The following is a 13,266-nucleotide window of genomic DNA, read 5'->3' as shown; positions in this document are numbered from 1 at the left end:
GGTTGATTATGCTCTGTCAGTGTGCACTCTCTGTCCTTGCTGTCTCTTCCTACAATACTGTAGTTGTTTTGCTTCTGTTACATGTTTTATGAAAGAACATTAAAAGTCAAAGTGCCCCTTCTTCTTCCTGTAGCCTACAGCTGCTGTTATCCTGGAGTTCATGACCATGATGGCCATCTGTCACACTGCAGTCCCTGAACGCATGGATGGAAAAATCATCTACCAAGCTGCATCTCCAGGTATATCCCACTTTTAAGTGGAATACACAATGTTATTACAGTGTGTGTCTGTTCACACACAGTAATTTAAGATCGTCAAAATTTACCAGACTTTTTCTTGATTCTGGCGTTGTTTGTGACGTAGCATGTTGTCAGATTTTCATTTTCAACATTTACCTGGATGTAAAAAAAAAAAAAATGAAACTATAGATTCTGCAGTATGAATCTATAGTGATAATCATTACAACTGAAGACATGAACAAAGGATTTCACTAAGACAGTACAAATATACAAATAATTCTTTAATACCAAAATCTATTGTTCACTGATATATAATGGAACAGCATGCCTGGGCCCCCTGCTTCTGCTTATTTGAAGATCCGATGGCACAGTGTAAGCTTAGCTGTCGTCTTAACACATGCATCCTAACAGCAGCTAAAAATAGAAAAGAACTAGCTCTCGCAACACATGTTGCTGTGATTTAACGGTGTCAAAGACAAGTGTAAGAGTTGCAAAAACTTCTCCTTTCCTTCCTTTGATTTTGCCCAGTGACAAGTTTCTGTGTAATTCTACACCTCTCCTGTACAAGTAGGTTCAAAACTGCATGTCTAAAAGAGCAGATTTTAAATGGCTAGTTGTGCAGCTGTGTCTGGATCTGGTTCCAGGTGCTCTGCATAAATGGTCTTGTGTGTCCTTGATATTTCTCTTTGTTGTAGTATTTAATTTTCCATCTAGCGACCTTTGTGTCACAGCAAATGGAACACACCACTACAGCCTCCGGGCTCCAGTATTTCATAAAGACATTTATGTAATCATCAGAGCACACACGAGCCAGGAATCATATTATAAAATGAAATCAGCTGTTTACAAAATGCATTCTTTAAAGGCTCACTGCGATCCCTCAGTCTATCACATTCACGGGTGAACTTAACAGACTGAGACAGCTGTCAATCAGGAAATTAAACACATAACATATTTCTAAACATCAAAGTTGCCACCATGACAAACATTAGATGAGGTGAAATCCACCACAGAGACTCTAAGAATAGGAGGTTTTAGCGTTAATGCATAGAGATTGCCCTTAACAGCAGTAGTTATGTTTCCTGAAAATAATGCAGATTTCTGAAGAGCCCAGCAGGTTTAAAGGAAAAAGCATTTGACATCAGTTTATAATGTACAAACATACGGCTGCAGTTTGTCAAATAGGTTGACATATCCTGATCGTTTTAAATATGTTTATTAGAGAACTGATGAATACTTTGATTCGAAAATAAGCTTTGCATCTTCATTTTGCTAATGACTTTTTGGGGGGCTTGGATTGCTTCAAACAGTCGTGTTCATGTGAAGCTTTGAGGTTTTTAGAGTGGTTGCAAAGAGCTGCTGGTTAAGTGAACTATAAAAAAAACAGTAGAGAGCTCTTTCTTGCCCTGCAGCATCCCCATGCACACTGTAGGGTAGCTGGATCACAGGTTTCAGTCACTGTACTGAACCAGGTTCATGCAGCAACTGTGAAACATGGCTGTTGTGGTAAATACCAGGCTCAAATTTAATGTTACCTTGGATATTTGTAAAGGTGTTTTTATCTGTAACATTTTTCTTTGCTCCCCAGATGAAGGCGCTTTAGTGAGAGCAGCACAAAACCTTGGCTTCGTGTTTTCTGGTAGAACCCCAGACAGCGTCATTGTGGAAATTGTAAGTTGGACAAAACAAGTTAAAGAAAGGCATACAGCCTATTATACAGATCTGCTTAATCTATAATACTGGCATCATCGTGCTCTGGTCGGCATCTAAATAAGTCACATCTGTAGGCTAGTTTATTTCCAAAAAACATTAAACTATCCCCTTGTCTATTTCACAGTATTTCATGAAATTTGTCAGATGTTTTGAAACAGAACTAAAACAAATACACTGCACTAAAAGTGATTTTCCACTTGTATCACAGTGATGGAAAAACACAACATTTGCCGTGATTATATCCTGAGTTGATGCAGTGTGTCCTCTCCAACGCTCGGGTCACTCATCCTGTTGTTCTCCTAATTGGCTAACCTGATGATTGCACTCAAAGAGCCTGAGGCTGAAAGGCCAGAGCCATTTCCTCTCTTTTTTTCGCCCCTTTTTGGTCAGAACATCTCGTCTCCTAGACGTTTGTCCAATTTCTTAATCTTTATTAGACCTTCTAAAGCTCTAAGCATCTACTTTAATCACTCTGTCTTGTACCTAGCAGTGTCCACAATTAAGAAAGTTAATTGAATTTTACCTTGTTATTCTCCTTCCATCGGCTCAGTGCAAGCAACTGATAAACACATTTAAGTGCAATTAAAGCTGATTGGAGGAGGATGGCAGGCTTGGATGTGCTACTTAAGATAACTTGTCTCAGAAGACTGAGGTTGAAGTGTCTCCTTCTGAATTATGTTAACTCTCACGTCTCTTTCAATTCAGGTTGGAACAGAGGAAAGATATGAACTGCTTCATGTGCTGGAGTTTACAAGGTACAGTTATTATATGTTTTTATTATGCATATACACCATCAGTATGCCATATTTAATAGTCTTTTACTATAGAATTTTCTGTTTGAGCCTCAGTAGCATCATCATTAATTAACTAATTAATCCTAGTTAACCATGTGACCACAGTGGGGGTATCTTGTTCCCACCTCTTTGTTTTCAGTAATCATGTGCTAGCTCAAACCATGCATTACTTTAGCATTGTTGTAACACACTGTGCTGTTATTTCTCTCCTTATTCCACCTTCTTCTTCCCTCTCACTCTCTCTTGGCTTTTTTTATCGCTTAGCGCAAGGAAGAGGATGTCAGTCATCATGCGCACCCCATCTGGGAAGATCCGCCTCTACTGCAAAGGAGCTGTGAGTGTCTGTCTCTCTCCATAGCAACGCGTGACAGGTCATCACCATCATCGCCGAAACGCTCTTCTCTCCTTATTGCCTCTCGCTCATGTCAGGAAATCTTTTCATTGGGTGACAGGATGAAGCAAGATCACCACATTTCACACATCTCTGCCAAATAACAAATAAACGTTATGGCCAGACTACATTTAATCCTCAGTAAGATTTAATCGGATCTACAATTTCCTGAATTGCAACAATTTTGTGCTGTGAATATAATACAAAAGTGAGAGCAGAATTACAAATTGCACAGTATAACACAACATCAATATTTTATTTTTAAATGTTAGAGGTATCACCAATACATGGTTATTGCAACACCCCTAATCTGTGGAGAAGGGACGAGATACCGGAAGTGTTCTGGTGTCTGTTTGTAGTCAGCGTTCTATTGGCTATTTGGGTTTGAGTAGGTTTTGGTCACAAGAACATAAACAGTCTGTATGGCCGGAAAAACTGGATTGTACTGAACCACCAGACGACAGAAAGCATTTGTTTTCATCCGATGATGATTCATCTTTTAACGACCTTTTTTTTCTCCATTTATTTATAAACAATAACCAGTGGATGGAACTGGTTATTCTTAGTCCAGATATATGGCTGCACCAAAAGTCTTGAGTTCCCAGATCAGGCTTCTCCAAATATATATTTCTTTTTTAATACAAATAGCTAGAGTTATCTGAGTAGGAACATGAAGTGCTACATGGGCCGAATACAGTCTTAGACCCACATTTGCAAAGTAGCACAAGTCCAGGTGGTTCCTTTCTTTCCTCTCTGGGTGTCAGTAACCAGTGAGTGTTTGTTTCCCTTCAGGACACAGTGATCTATGACCGCCTGGCAGACAGCTCTAGGTACAAAGAGATCACATTGAAGCACCTGGAGCAGTTTGCCACTGAAGGTGAGTGGACTAACATCGCCCCCTGTCTACCAAAAATAATGTATCTTTTCAGGATGCTGTACATCCCTGCGTTATCTCTGGACAGAAGTAAACAAACTTCCTCATCCTGAGAGCCTTTCCTCTCATGCATTATTTAATGGAAATTTCCTTCTAGTGGGAATATTCTGCTGTAATTTTAACACAAGGCTGTTGACCTGAAGGAAACTGCACCACATACTCTGCTTCTTGTTCTATGATCATACTGCCCCCTTGTGAGACACCAGCAAAATGATGTCATTAGGAATATTTGATGTGTGCTAAATTTAGCATCCAGGACAGATTGTGAGGATCTTCAGGCCCAGTAATTCCCAGTCCAAGCCGAGATACTACAGATGAAAACCTACTTTATCTACTGGTCACTTTTGCCATTTTGTGCCATTTTGATCCCATAACATGTCTTTCAGACTAGAATTCTTTAGTCAGTGTATTGGACATTTGTCTCATTTAAAGTGCAAATTAATCCACTTTAAACGAGACAATACCTCAATTAAATATTTAGACATAAAAAATGTCTTAATGTGGGTAACCAATTGTGGAAATGTCATTCTGCCATCTATTAGAGTTATTCTTATTCTTATTAAAAAGTTTTTAACCATGAATTCTGCATTCTAGTAAAAATATCTGGAACGTATCGAGTCACAACTCTACACTTCAGTAGCACTCCCAAGCATCTGTTTTTTCCAGTGTATTCCTGTACATTAAAGGTTTTTACAGAGTACTTTATTCATACATCTGTGTAGGTTCTCAGTCAACCAGGTCAAGGTACTCTTAAGTGCTTGAAATGAAGGCAACTGGACTCCTTTGTGGTTCACAGAGATTTTCACCTCCCATTCTAGAGGCTTCTTCAGTTCTGTAGATTGCTGGAGAGTCATTTTATAGACCTGGTGGTGTTATGTGTTCGAAAGTAATAATAATAATAATGGATTGGATTTATATAGCGCTTTTCAAGGCACCCAAAGCGCTTTACAATGCCACTATTCATTCACTCTGGGAGTCACTGAACCACCCTGTAATGTGAGTTGTTAAGAGTCACATGAGCCGAGGTGTGAATTTAGGTGTGGGTCATTACCCTCCTGTCAGAGGCCAAGGTGTGAAACCTTCCTGAGACCCTGCCCCACCCCCTATCATGTGATTTGTTCAGGTCACATGGTTCAAGGTGTGAACAGGGATTTCATGAAGTGATAAAGGGAGCTGGTGCCGTTCATATTTGATGTCGATGACCTCCTTTGCGCTTCTCCCAAACAGCCTGAAAGAGTGACCTTTCTCCTTTAGGATGCATATGTACACCTGAGTGTTGTCCTGTCGAGTTGATTCTCCTAGATTGTGTTCCTCACTGAATTGTGCTTCATATTTGGTATTTGGGTCTTGTCAGCCCTCACTTGCACCTTGACCTTTGTGACCTTAATAAATCACATGATGAAAAGGGCCCTTTTGGCCCTTTTGGCACAATGAGCCACACCTTGATTCAGACTTTTGCTTACATGAGCCTTTATGTCTCACGTGATTACAAGGTGGGTCAGTGACTCCAGGGGGCAATCTCACCAGTGTGGTTTCGCCATCAGTTTATAGAGCTGAAGAAGCTTCTTAAATTAGAGGTAAAACATCTTCATGGACCAAAAGGGTCTGTTTGCCTTCATTTCCAATTTTTAAGGCGGGGTGTCAAACATATAGCCGGCGAGCCGGAATTGGACTGTATTATCAAAAATTTTATAGCTTTTCCTCCTGACATGGCCATTCATACTACACCAAAGTAAATAAGTAATAGATAAACATTTCAATAACAGAACATTTCAGAAAATTTACAACATAAAAACTGAAATGTTTTGTTGGAAATTCTCTTATTTTTTCGTATGCTAAGATAGCTAATCTGAATTTTGAATTTAATTGAATGTAATGACATTTTTAAACATAATTTTATTAAATGTAATACATAAAAATAACTGTTAATCAAAGTTTGTAACTGGGGAAGTTACCATGACGTTATCAGTTGATTCGAAAATTGACCGTACTAACCTGAAGCGCTTTCTTCAACAAAGACAGCTGCTGCTTTTCTCAGCTCCTATTTAGCGTATGTTAGTAACCCTTTAGTACCTTTTATTTACCCCCCAAAAATATGAAAAATGGACTTTAAGCAAATTTATACTCTGAATAGGTAAAGTAATACAGTAATGGTGTCTGAATAACCTGCTTCGAATGCAAGATTTAAATATAAATCTGATGGTTTAGATTTGATTTGAATAGTATCAGATAGTTATTTTGCTGGAGTTACCGTTCATGCTGCGTATTGTATTGATTAATATGGTCAGAAATATAGCTGACTTAAGTAGCAGTGTTTTTCATTGAACTGTACAGTAAGTAGGACTGGTGTCGTTTGCACTTCATGGGTCTATCTGTGTAACACGTTTAACAGTGATTGCAGAGCACAATCTTGTCAGTAAATCAGTGTTTTGAAATGTTAAACAGTCAGAACTATGACATTTGACCCAAATGTTGCGATGCTGCTTTTAATCTTGTAGGACTGCGCACTCTGTGCTTTGCGGTGGCAGACATCAGTGAATCGTCCTATCAGCAGTGGTTGGAGATCCACCACAGAGCCTGCACCTCCCTGCAGAACAGAGCCTTAAAACTGGAGGAGAGCTACGAACTAATAGAGAAGGTTTGTTAAGCGACATCCTGTTTGTGTGCACTGTGTCGGTTTTTCTGAAAGGGCTATTTTTTATTGCAGAATCCAGTATGACTGACAAGCAGAACAAAGCTTTTCATCTGGTTAAATGCGGCACTTTCTTAATGCATAGGATTTTATAGGAACAAAACTTCTGAAAAGTCAGACTGGCCTTGAGCTGAAGTGTAACTAGTGGGGAAAAATGAAATAACGTCTGGAAACCTGCAAAAGTTCAAAATCGTGTGTGTTTTTATAAGTTTCACCAGCAGGTAGAGTTGGTTTTCTGTGAGGTGGGTCTGTGTGGAAGCGTTAGTCAAACACAGGAAGCCACAGAGTAAATCAGCCACTTGGCAGGTTCGTCATGGCTGCTCTTGGCTGCCCAAAACAAATGGGGGCAATCAATCATGGAATAAACATAAAAGCTTTCAGAGAGAAAAATTTAATGCGCATTGCCAAATGAGCAGAGCGTGGCACTGCGGCCCAACCCCAATTCCCTTCCCTCGGTCCCACCCCTCTGTTTCTGCAGTTAGGGGAGGTAAGGTCTCCTGTTTCTTTTGGGGATGAAGAGGTAGCCTTTGGAGGACTAGATGACCAAAGGGTGAGTGTGATTGGGCCAGGGTTAGGGCCACCCACACTTAAAAATGCACACAGTAATGCCACAGGGGGGCACAGTGGAGTTATAGTGAAATGTTAAGGATGGAGACATTCCAGCAGTGTGTCCGAAGTTTCTCCTTCTCATCATTTCTTAACTAAAATGCTGATTACGTATTATGTGGGAAAATCTTTCTATTTGATCCTGATTGTTATTTTAAAAAACAATTGTTTTGTATTGATAAGCTGTTTTAGCTTTTTAATATCTAATTCTTCATTATTTTTCCCCATTTATTTCTCACTGGTCTACTGCAGGGGATACATTTTATGATCCCTGACTAATCTAAGTACAAGTATATTTATTGTTTACTGTTTGTCAATGCAAAGTAATCTGCTTTAGCCTATTTTCTTATACTAGCTCCACTGTGAAAATTCAGAACTTTATTTCCCCTTTTTAACATATTAGAAGCAGTAGTGGTGAATTCATACACCATAAGTCTTTGTCCCAGTGGAAACTTTGAGTAAGCTACATATACTGGACAGACTCTACCAGCAACATACTGACTATGATACCGTTTCTCCCTGATTCAACTGGTACTTGTATCATAATTTACAAAGAGTGCCTTTAACAGCAGCCATAGAAAGAAATGAAAGGCTTACGATGAAAAGGCAAAAGAAAATTTGGCACATCCAGTCATGGTCTTTCCCAGGCATAGTTTTCTGGGCTGTGTGGTTCCCAGTGATTAGCGTGGACAGACCTACAGACGTCCAGGCAGTAAGGCTCAGGTCACAACTTAAAGAGCTTCCAGAGCCTTTCCTCTGCTGCTGGCTCCTGTCTCCCCTCTACCACTGGGTCTTGTCAAACCTTTGGCCCTGTGATGTGCCCATACAGGCCCACAGCCAGCCACAGAGCAACACAGAGTTTCCTGGGAAAAAAACAGCAACTGCATTTTGTGGGTGTGCTTGTGTGGGAGAGATCGTGTCTATAGATGCAAACACAGATGCAGGAGAACAGTAACGGATCCAAAACCCCTTAAGTCCACCGCCGCGGTTTTTAGTTGGTGATAAACAAAAGCGGCTGATGAGGGGAAAAACTCGACTGAGTGAGTGACACTATCCCGGCTCAGATGTTTGCCTGACACATGACGTCTAAAGGCCTTCCTGTGTTATGATCCTCACTAACTGACTTGTTTACTGACTTTCTTTGGTGCAGAACCTGCAGCTCCTGGGCGCCACCGCGATAGAGGATAAGCTCCAGGATAAAGTGCCGGAGACTATCGAGACTCTAATGAAGGCTGACATAAAGATCTGGATCCTGACTGGGGACAAACAGGAAACAGCCATCAATATTGGTAAGCAGCAGCATTTGTGACCGGATGGTTTCCAAGCTTTATTTTTTATGTGAATTCTGCTGTGTCGTGTGGTTTTATTGGTACAATTATTAGTATTTTTTACCAGAAATGGGGCACAACATAAAGGTCAGATATCAGTCACACCAAAAGGAAGCCTACTTCAAGGCTGCCAAACTGCCAAAAAGCAGACTGATGCAGCTGACATTGCTAAGATTGAGTTCCACTGTTATGCAAAAGCAACAATAGCTATTTTCCTTCTTTTTTGTGCTTCACGATGCACTTTAACCTTATTTGTGTACTAGGTCTCATACCAAAAGGAAAGTCCCTGGCAAGCCTGATGTTTTTTTTTCTGTGCTAAAGTGCATGCCAGCCTCTTACAGGTACTCCAGTCATTCTTCACCCAGAAAGACAAACAGCTGACAAGCTGAATGTTTCTCTGTCACACATATCTAGTGAAAGCATCCGTCGCAGAATGCCAGATGATGTATGAGCACCCTGCACTGACATGAAATAAATAACACGCATATGTACACAAGCAGGCACGTCTCACGTATCTAGGTCCCCCAGAGGTTTTGCAGATATTATCAGAAAGGTGAATGACTAACGCTGGTTGTCCGTTTGGGTTTGTATTCTTCTTCGTTCTGCGCTAGACGTGGGCAAATCAAACAAATGGATCGACCTTGAATACAGTCAGCCAGGTAACACGGAGGTCAGAAAAAACAGATATCAAAAGTACGTCCGTTTGTGGCTGCTCCTGCTGCTCCTCACTGAATCAGCCCTTTGTACCCACTGTGCCCAGATGTGAGGCAGCAGAAGCCCATGCTCACTGGAAGTATTTTTACAGGTTCGCCTTTTGACTGGGTTGCTCTGTAGAAATTCTGCTTAATATTTACTTTATTTTTTTACTACTTTCCTCACTGAAAGATGATACCAATTGGCAGAGTTTATGGCACACCTTTAGCCAAATCACACACCTGAATTCAGGCCAGGACATTATTTAACATTTTGAGGTGGCCGAAACCACCCAAGTGCCACTTTTGGCACATAATACTGGCATACTCATTAAATGAAATCTTTGTGAATGCAATAATATTCTTATTTGTAAAGCATACAGGTGTGCTGATTTGAAGCTCTAAAGTGATTGTCCTAAATCTAGTTTGTCCCTAAACCTGAAGTATAATGACATACAATAAAGAAATGACTCTGATGCTTTTAGGCTGTCTGACAAAAGAGCAATGTTTGCTCTTGGACACGCTCTCGCTGCTATGAGCTGCTAGTTGAGAGGAGTCTGTGTGCACGTAATTCTCAAGGCAGGTAAGAGCCAGAATTTACTAAAAGGAAAGAGCCAGCCGATCAGTTAGGAAAACAGTGTTCACTTTGCTAACATTCAGTTAAGTGTGGCTGGAGGGTGCATTATGTCCTTAAGCAGAGAGGGACCAAAAAGTAAACACCATCCCTTATCTGACTATACAAATATGAGCCCCTGAGCCCCCATTATGTTGACCTGTTCCTCTTCCTGTCATTTTACAATAATTTCAAGCCCCCATTCTTCTTCTCAAAATCCCAGTCAGCATGTTACCCTCTTTGAGTGGCTTTTGCGGCTAAAGTTTGTATTTCTAATTGTTGCTCCCGAGGCAAAATTCCAGATTAGCCTGACACAAGTGTCATTGTTACACATTCCTCAAATCCTGTGGGAGCCGTGTTTGGTTCTGCCTGAGATGGGGGGAAAAAAAGCCAGGAATTTAACTTTGGTGACATAAAAAAAAAAAGAGAGAAAAGTCAAATGAGCTAAAGGTAAATATATTAAACGGAAGGCAGTATTGACAAGGGGGAAGGGAGTGACTGAGAGAGGCTGCGTCCAGATGGGGAGACCTTTTGCACACATTGGCAAATTTTTGGACGTTTGCACCTTTGCACTTAAGAAAACAATCTGCCAGACCCCAGCCCTGTTTGGTTTTGACTCTGGAGGTGAAATTTGCTCATTTCCTCTGTATGTACATATGTGTGTGTGTTTGTGCATATTGTGGGTGCACTAATGTTCAGCTATGTTTTGTGTTGTCTAAGTTTCACTCAGAGAATGCCACCCATATATTCACAAAACAGAGGCTTTGTGGTAACCCCCTTAAAGAAACTAAAATCCCTTTCCAGACAGAAGCAAAGTGTAGAAGCCCACAAATATTTATGTGGTTATGGCCACAGATGGCAGCCCTTTTCATACAGCCACAGCACTGAACTGAAGGCTTCAGTCTTGGTTCATGAAATATTTCTGTTTTCCCCAATGAGAGGCGCCCTCTACCACCTTGCTGGTGACCCTGAGCATCTGTCCCCGCCAAAAGCTGAGGGAAACGCTCCCTAGAGAGCCATGTTGGGTAACTCGGAGTTGTAACTGCCTATTAAAACAGGAAACTGACAAACTCTTGTAAACCAAACTCATTAGTCATGTGCTGAGACACTTGCTTTGAGCTGTAAAATTTTAATTGGATCCCTTTAAACGTTGTTTCACTTATTTGATTCTTCTAGGTTTTATATATTTAATATTTGCATGTGGATGCAGGTTTGGGATGAGCTAACTGGACTCTTTACATTTAAGGCAACTATAATTTTATGAGAGTAAAATTGGATTAATTAAAAGTTTTATGTATTTTATATGTGCTCCTATATTTTTGCAGTGCTTAAGATTTTGGTCTAAAATGTCGATTTCAGCTGGGGTTTTTTTGTTTGTTTGTTTTGTTTTTTTGCAGGACATTCCTGCAAATTGCTGACGAAGAACATGGGCATGATTGTGATCAATGAAGACACTTTGGATGTAAGTATACGAGATTTTGTTTATCCATAAATCAAACTTCTCTGGAAAGGGGAATCAAAACACATAAAACTCACAGTTGTTTCACAAAATCCATGAGCAAGGCTGTTCTAAAACGACTTCATTCAAAATGTAATTTAAAGCATGATTTCATTTTTCCATTACTGTGTTAAAAATAATACTAATGTATTTGCCATTTGGCTTGTGATTCTAATTCCAGCATATCAGTATAAGTGTTGGATACATCTCTAGTAAAGCAGCGTTATTGTCAGAGATCAACATGAACTAAAAGCCTTTAAAGTATGTTTTTTATGAAGTGAAATAACAAATATGGATCATTTTGGCTTCAGATTTTATCAGAATATCGGACAGTAACCAAGACTGATCAACAGTTCTTGTACGTGGAAAACAGTACTGTACAGAAGTTAAAGAACTTACTAAGATAAAAACATCTGTCCCCTCATGACCTCACCCAGTCCCCATGAAAACCAGAAAATCTCCAAACTAAAATGATGAGGCTACAGGGAGTCTTCCTCATAAAGTCTTCACAACTTCCCAGATTCTGCATTTAACATCTTTAAGACACCCAACAGAGAAGTCCGTCGACCCCACGGCAGGAGAGCCTTGTCTGTTGTTTCTAAGATTGAAAAGGGCAAGTCCCTGCACTTCCAACAGGAGAAAGCTGCCGAGCACAGGAGCCACAGATGGAGGAGAAACGTGCTGTGTTTAGCTTGTCGGACACAGAAGGGGGGGGGGAATGGCGAGAAGGAGGGAATGAAGGAGTGGAAAGCGGGGCGGGGGGCTGTTTGGGGGTGATGACGGACGGCCTTCACTCTGTCAGCCGGTCGTTAGGCGTGATAAATGAAGTTGAGGCAGAAATTTGGGGTTGGTGCATTCATAAAGCTCACGAACCAGCACTTTGAAATGTCAGCTCCCATTCTGCTGTGCTTGAGCAGATGCTTACATAAGGCAGTTTGTTAAAAATGTAAAAAAGAGAAATCTCTCCAACAACACTGAGGAGGAACAGTGAACAGAGGACCAGGCAGCAGAGCTGGTAGGAGTCCTGTTGTGCTGCGAAAGAGAGTCCTTGAGGCATGTCTTGCTTCTTTGCAGTGTTTAGAAACAATTATCAAAGGAAGGACACAGTTTCTGACATTCCCTGTGTTAAATGTTACATGAAGTGAAATTCTTGCAGTAAAATGCTGTCTCTAAGTTAGGATTAGGTCATTCTGAAAAGCTTTGCCTTCTAGTCAGGGTGTTTAATCATTTTGAGAGCATAGCATAGCATTGGCATATTAATCTTATTCATCTTACAGCTACAGACGAATGAGGTTCATTATTTTCACGTTTATAAGACTAAAATAGGATTTCTAAACACTCTATCTTAACTGCTCACGTCCATATTCTTCTCACTAAGATGCCCGTTTGGATACCTCCAAGTCTAAGAGAGACGATGACATTAGGTCCATACAAACGTCCAGATTCCACGTAATGAGTGTCTCATTCTTTTGGCTGTATCACTTAAGGCGTATATAAACAATGGAGCTCCACAAGCTCTTGTGGATTTCTGAATGGACGGCACATACGCTTCAAAAACCAAACACTAGCTTGTCACATAGGCCAAACTGGTCATTAGAGCCACAACAAAAGAGGCTTTAGGAGGAGACATGTAGCATTAGTGCAAAAATTCCTTAGTGGGGAATTGGAGTTGGGGGGGGTGAATGGCCGCCCTCCTTAAGGAAATGGTAAACTTTGCTTATCACGCTGGGGTGAATACATTGTACCCGAACAAAGCAAATTCTTTC

The 13,266-nt window shown here is 40.6% G+C and overlaps 1 protein-coding gene across 4 annotated transcripts in view; it reads left to right on the top strand.

The window, feature by feature from the left end:
• atp8a1 (ATPase phospholipid transporting 8A1) overlaps nt 1-13,266 on the top strand; it is a 116,199-nt gene that overhangs the window by 55,501 nt on the left and 47,432 nt on the right. For all 4 annotated transcript variants that reach the window (XM_084951842.1, XM_084951832.1, XM_084951852.1 and 1 more), the window contains 8 exons: nt 134-239; nt 1,828-1,910; nt 2,658-2,707; nt 3,011-3,080; nt 3,930-4,014; nt 6,570-6,709; nt 8,520-8,658; nt 11,400-11,464. In XM_084951842.1, coding sequence (XP_084807968.1) covers nt 134-239; nt 1,828-1,910; nt 2,658-2,707; nt 3,011-3,080; nt 3,930-4,014; nt 6,570-6,709; nt 8,520-8,658; nt 11,400-11,464 — 738 coding nt within the window. The remainder of the gene's footprint in view (nt 1-133; nt 240-1,827; nt 1,911-2,657; nt 2,708-3,010; nt 3,081-3,929; nt 4,015-6,569; nt 6,710-8,519; nt 8,659-11,399; nt 11,465-13,266) is intronic.

Source organism: Perissodus microlepis, chromosome 2, assembly GCF_051167445.1.
Source record: "Perissodus microlepis isolate ML-2025 ecotype Zambia chromosome 2, ASM5116744v1, whole genome shotgun sequence".
Taxonomy (NCBI): Eukaryota; Metazoa; Chordata; class Actinopteri; order Cichliformes; family Cichlidae; genus Perissodus; species Perissodus microlepis.
This window is presented reverse-complemented; position numbering and strand designations above follow the sequence as displayed.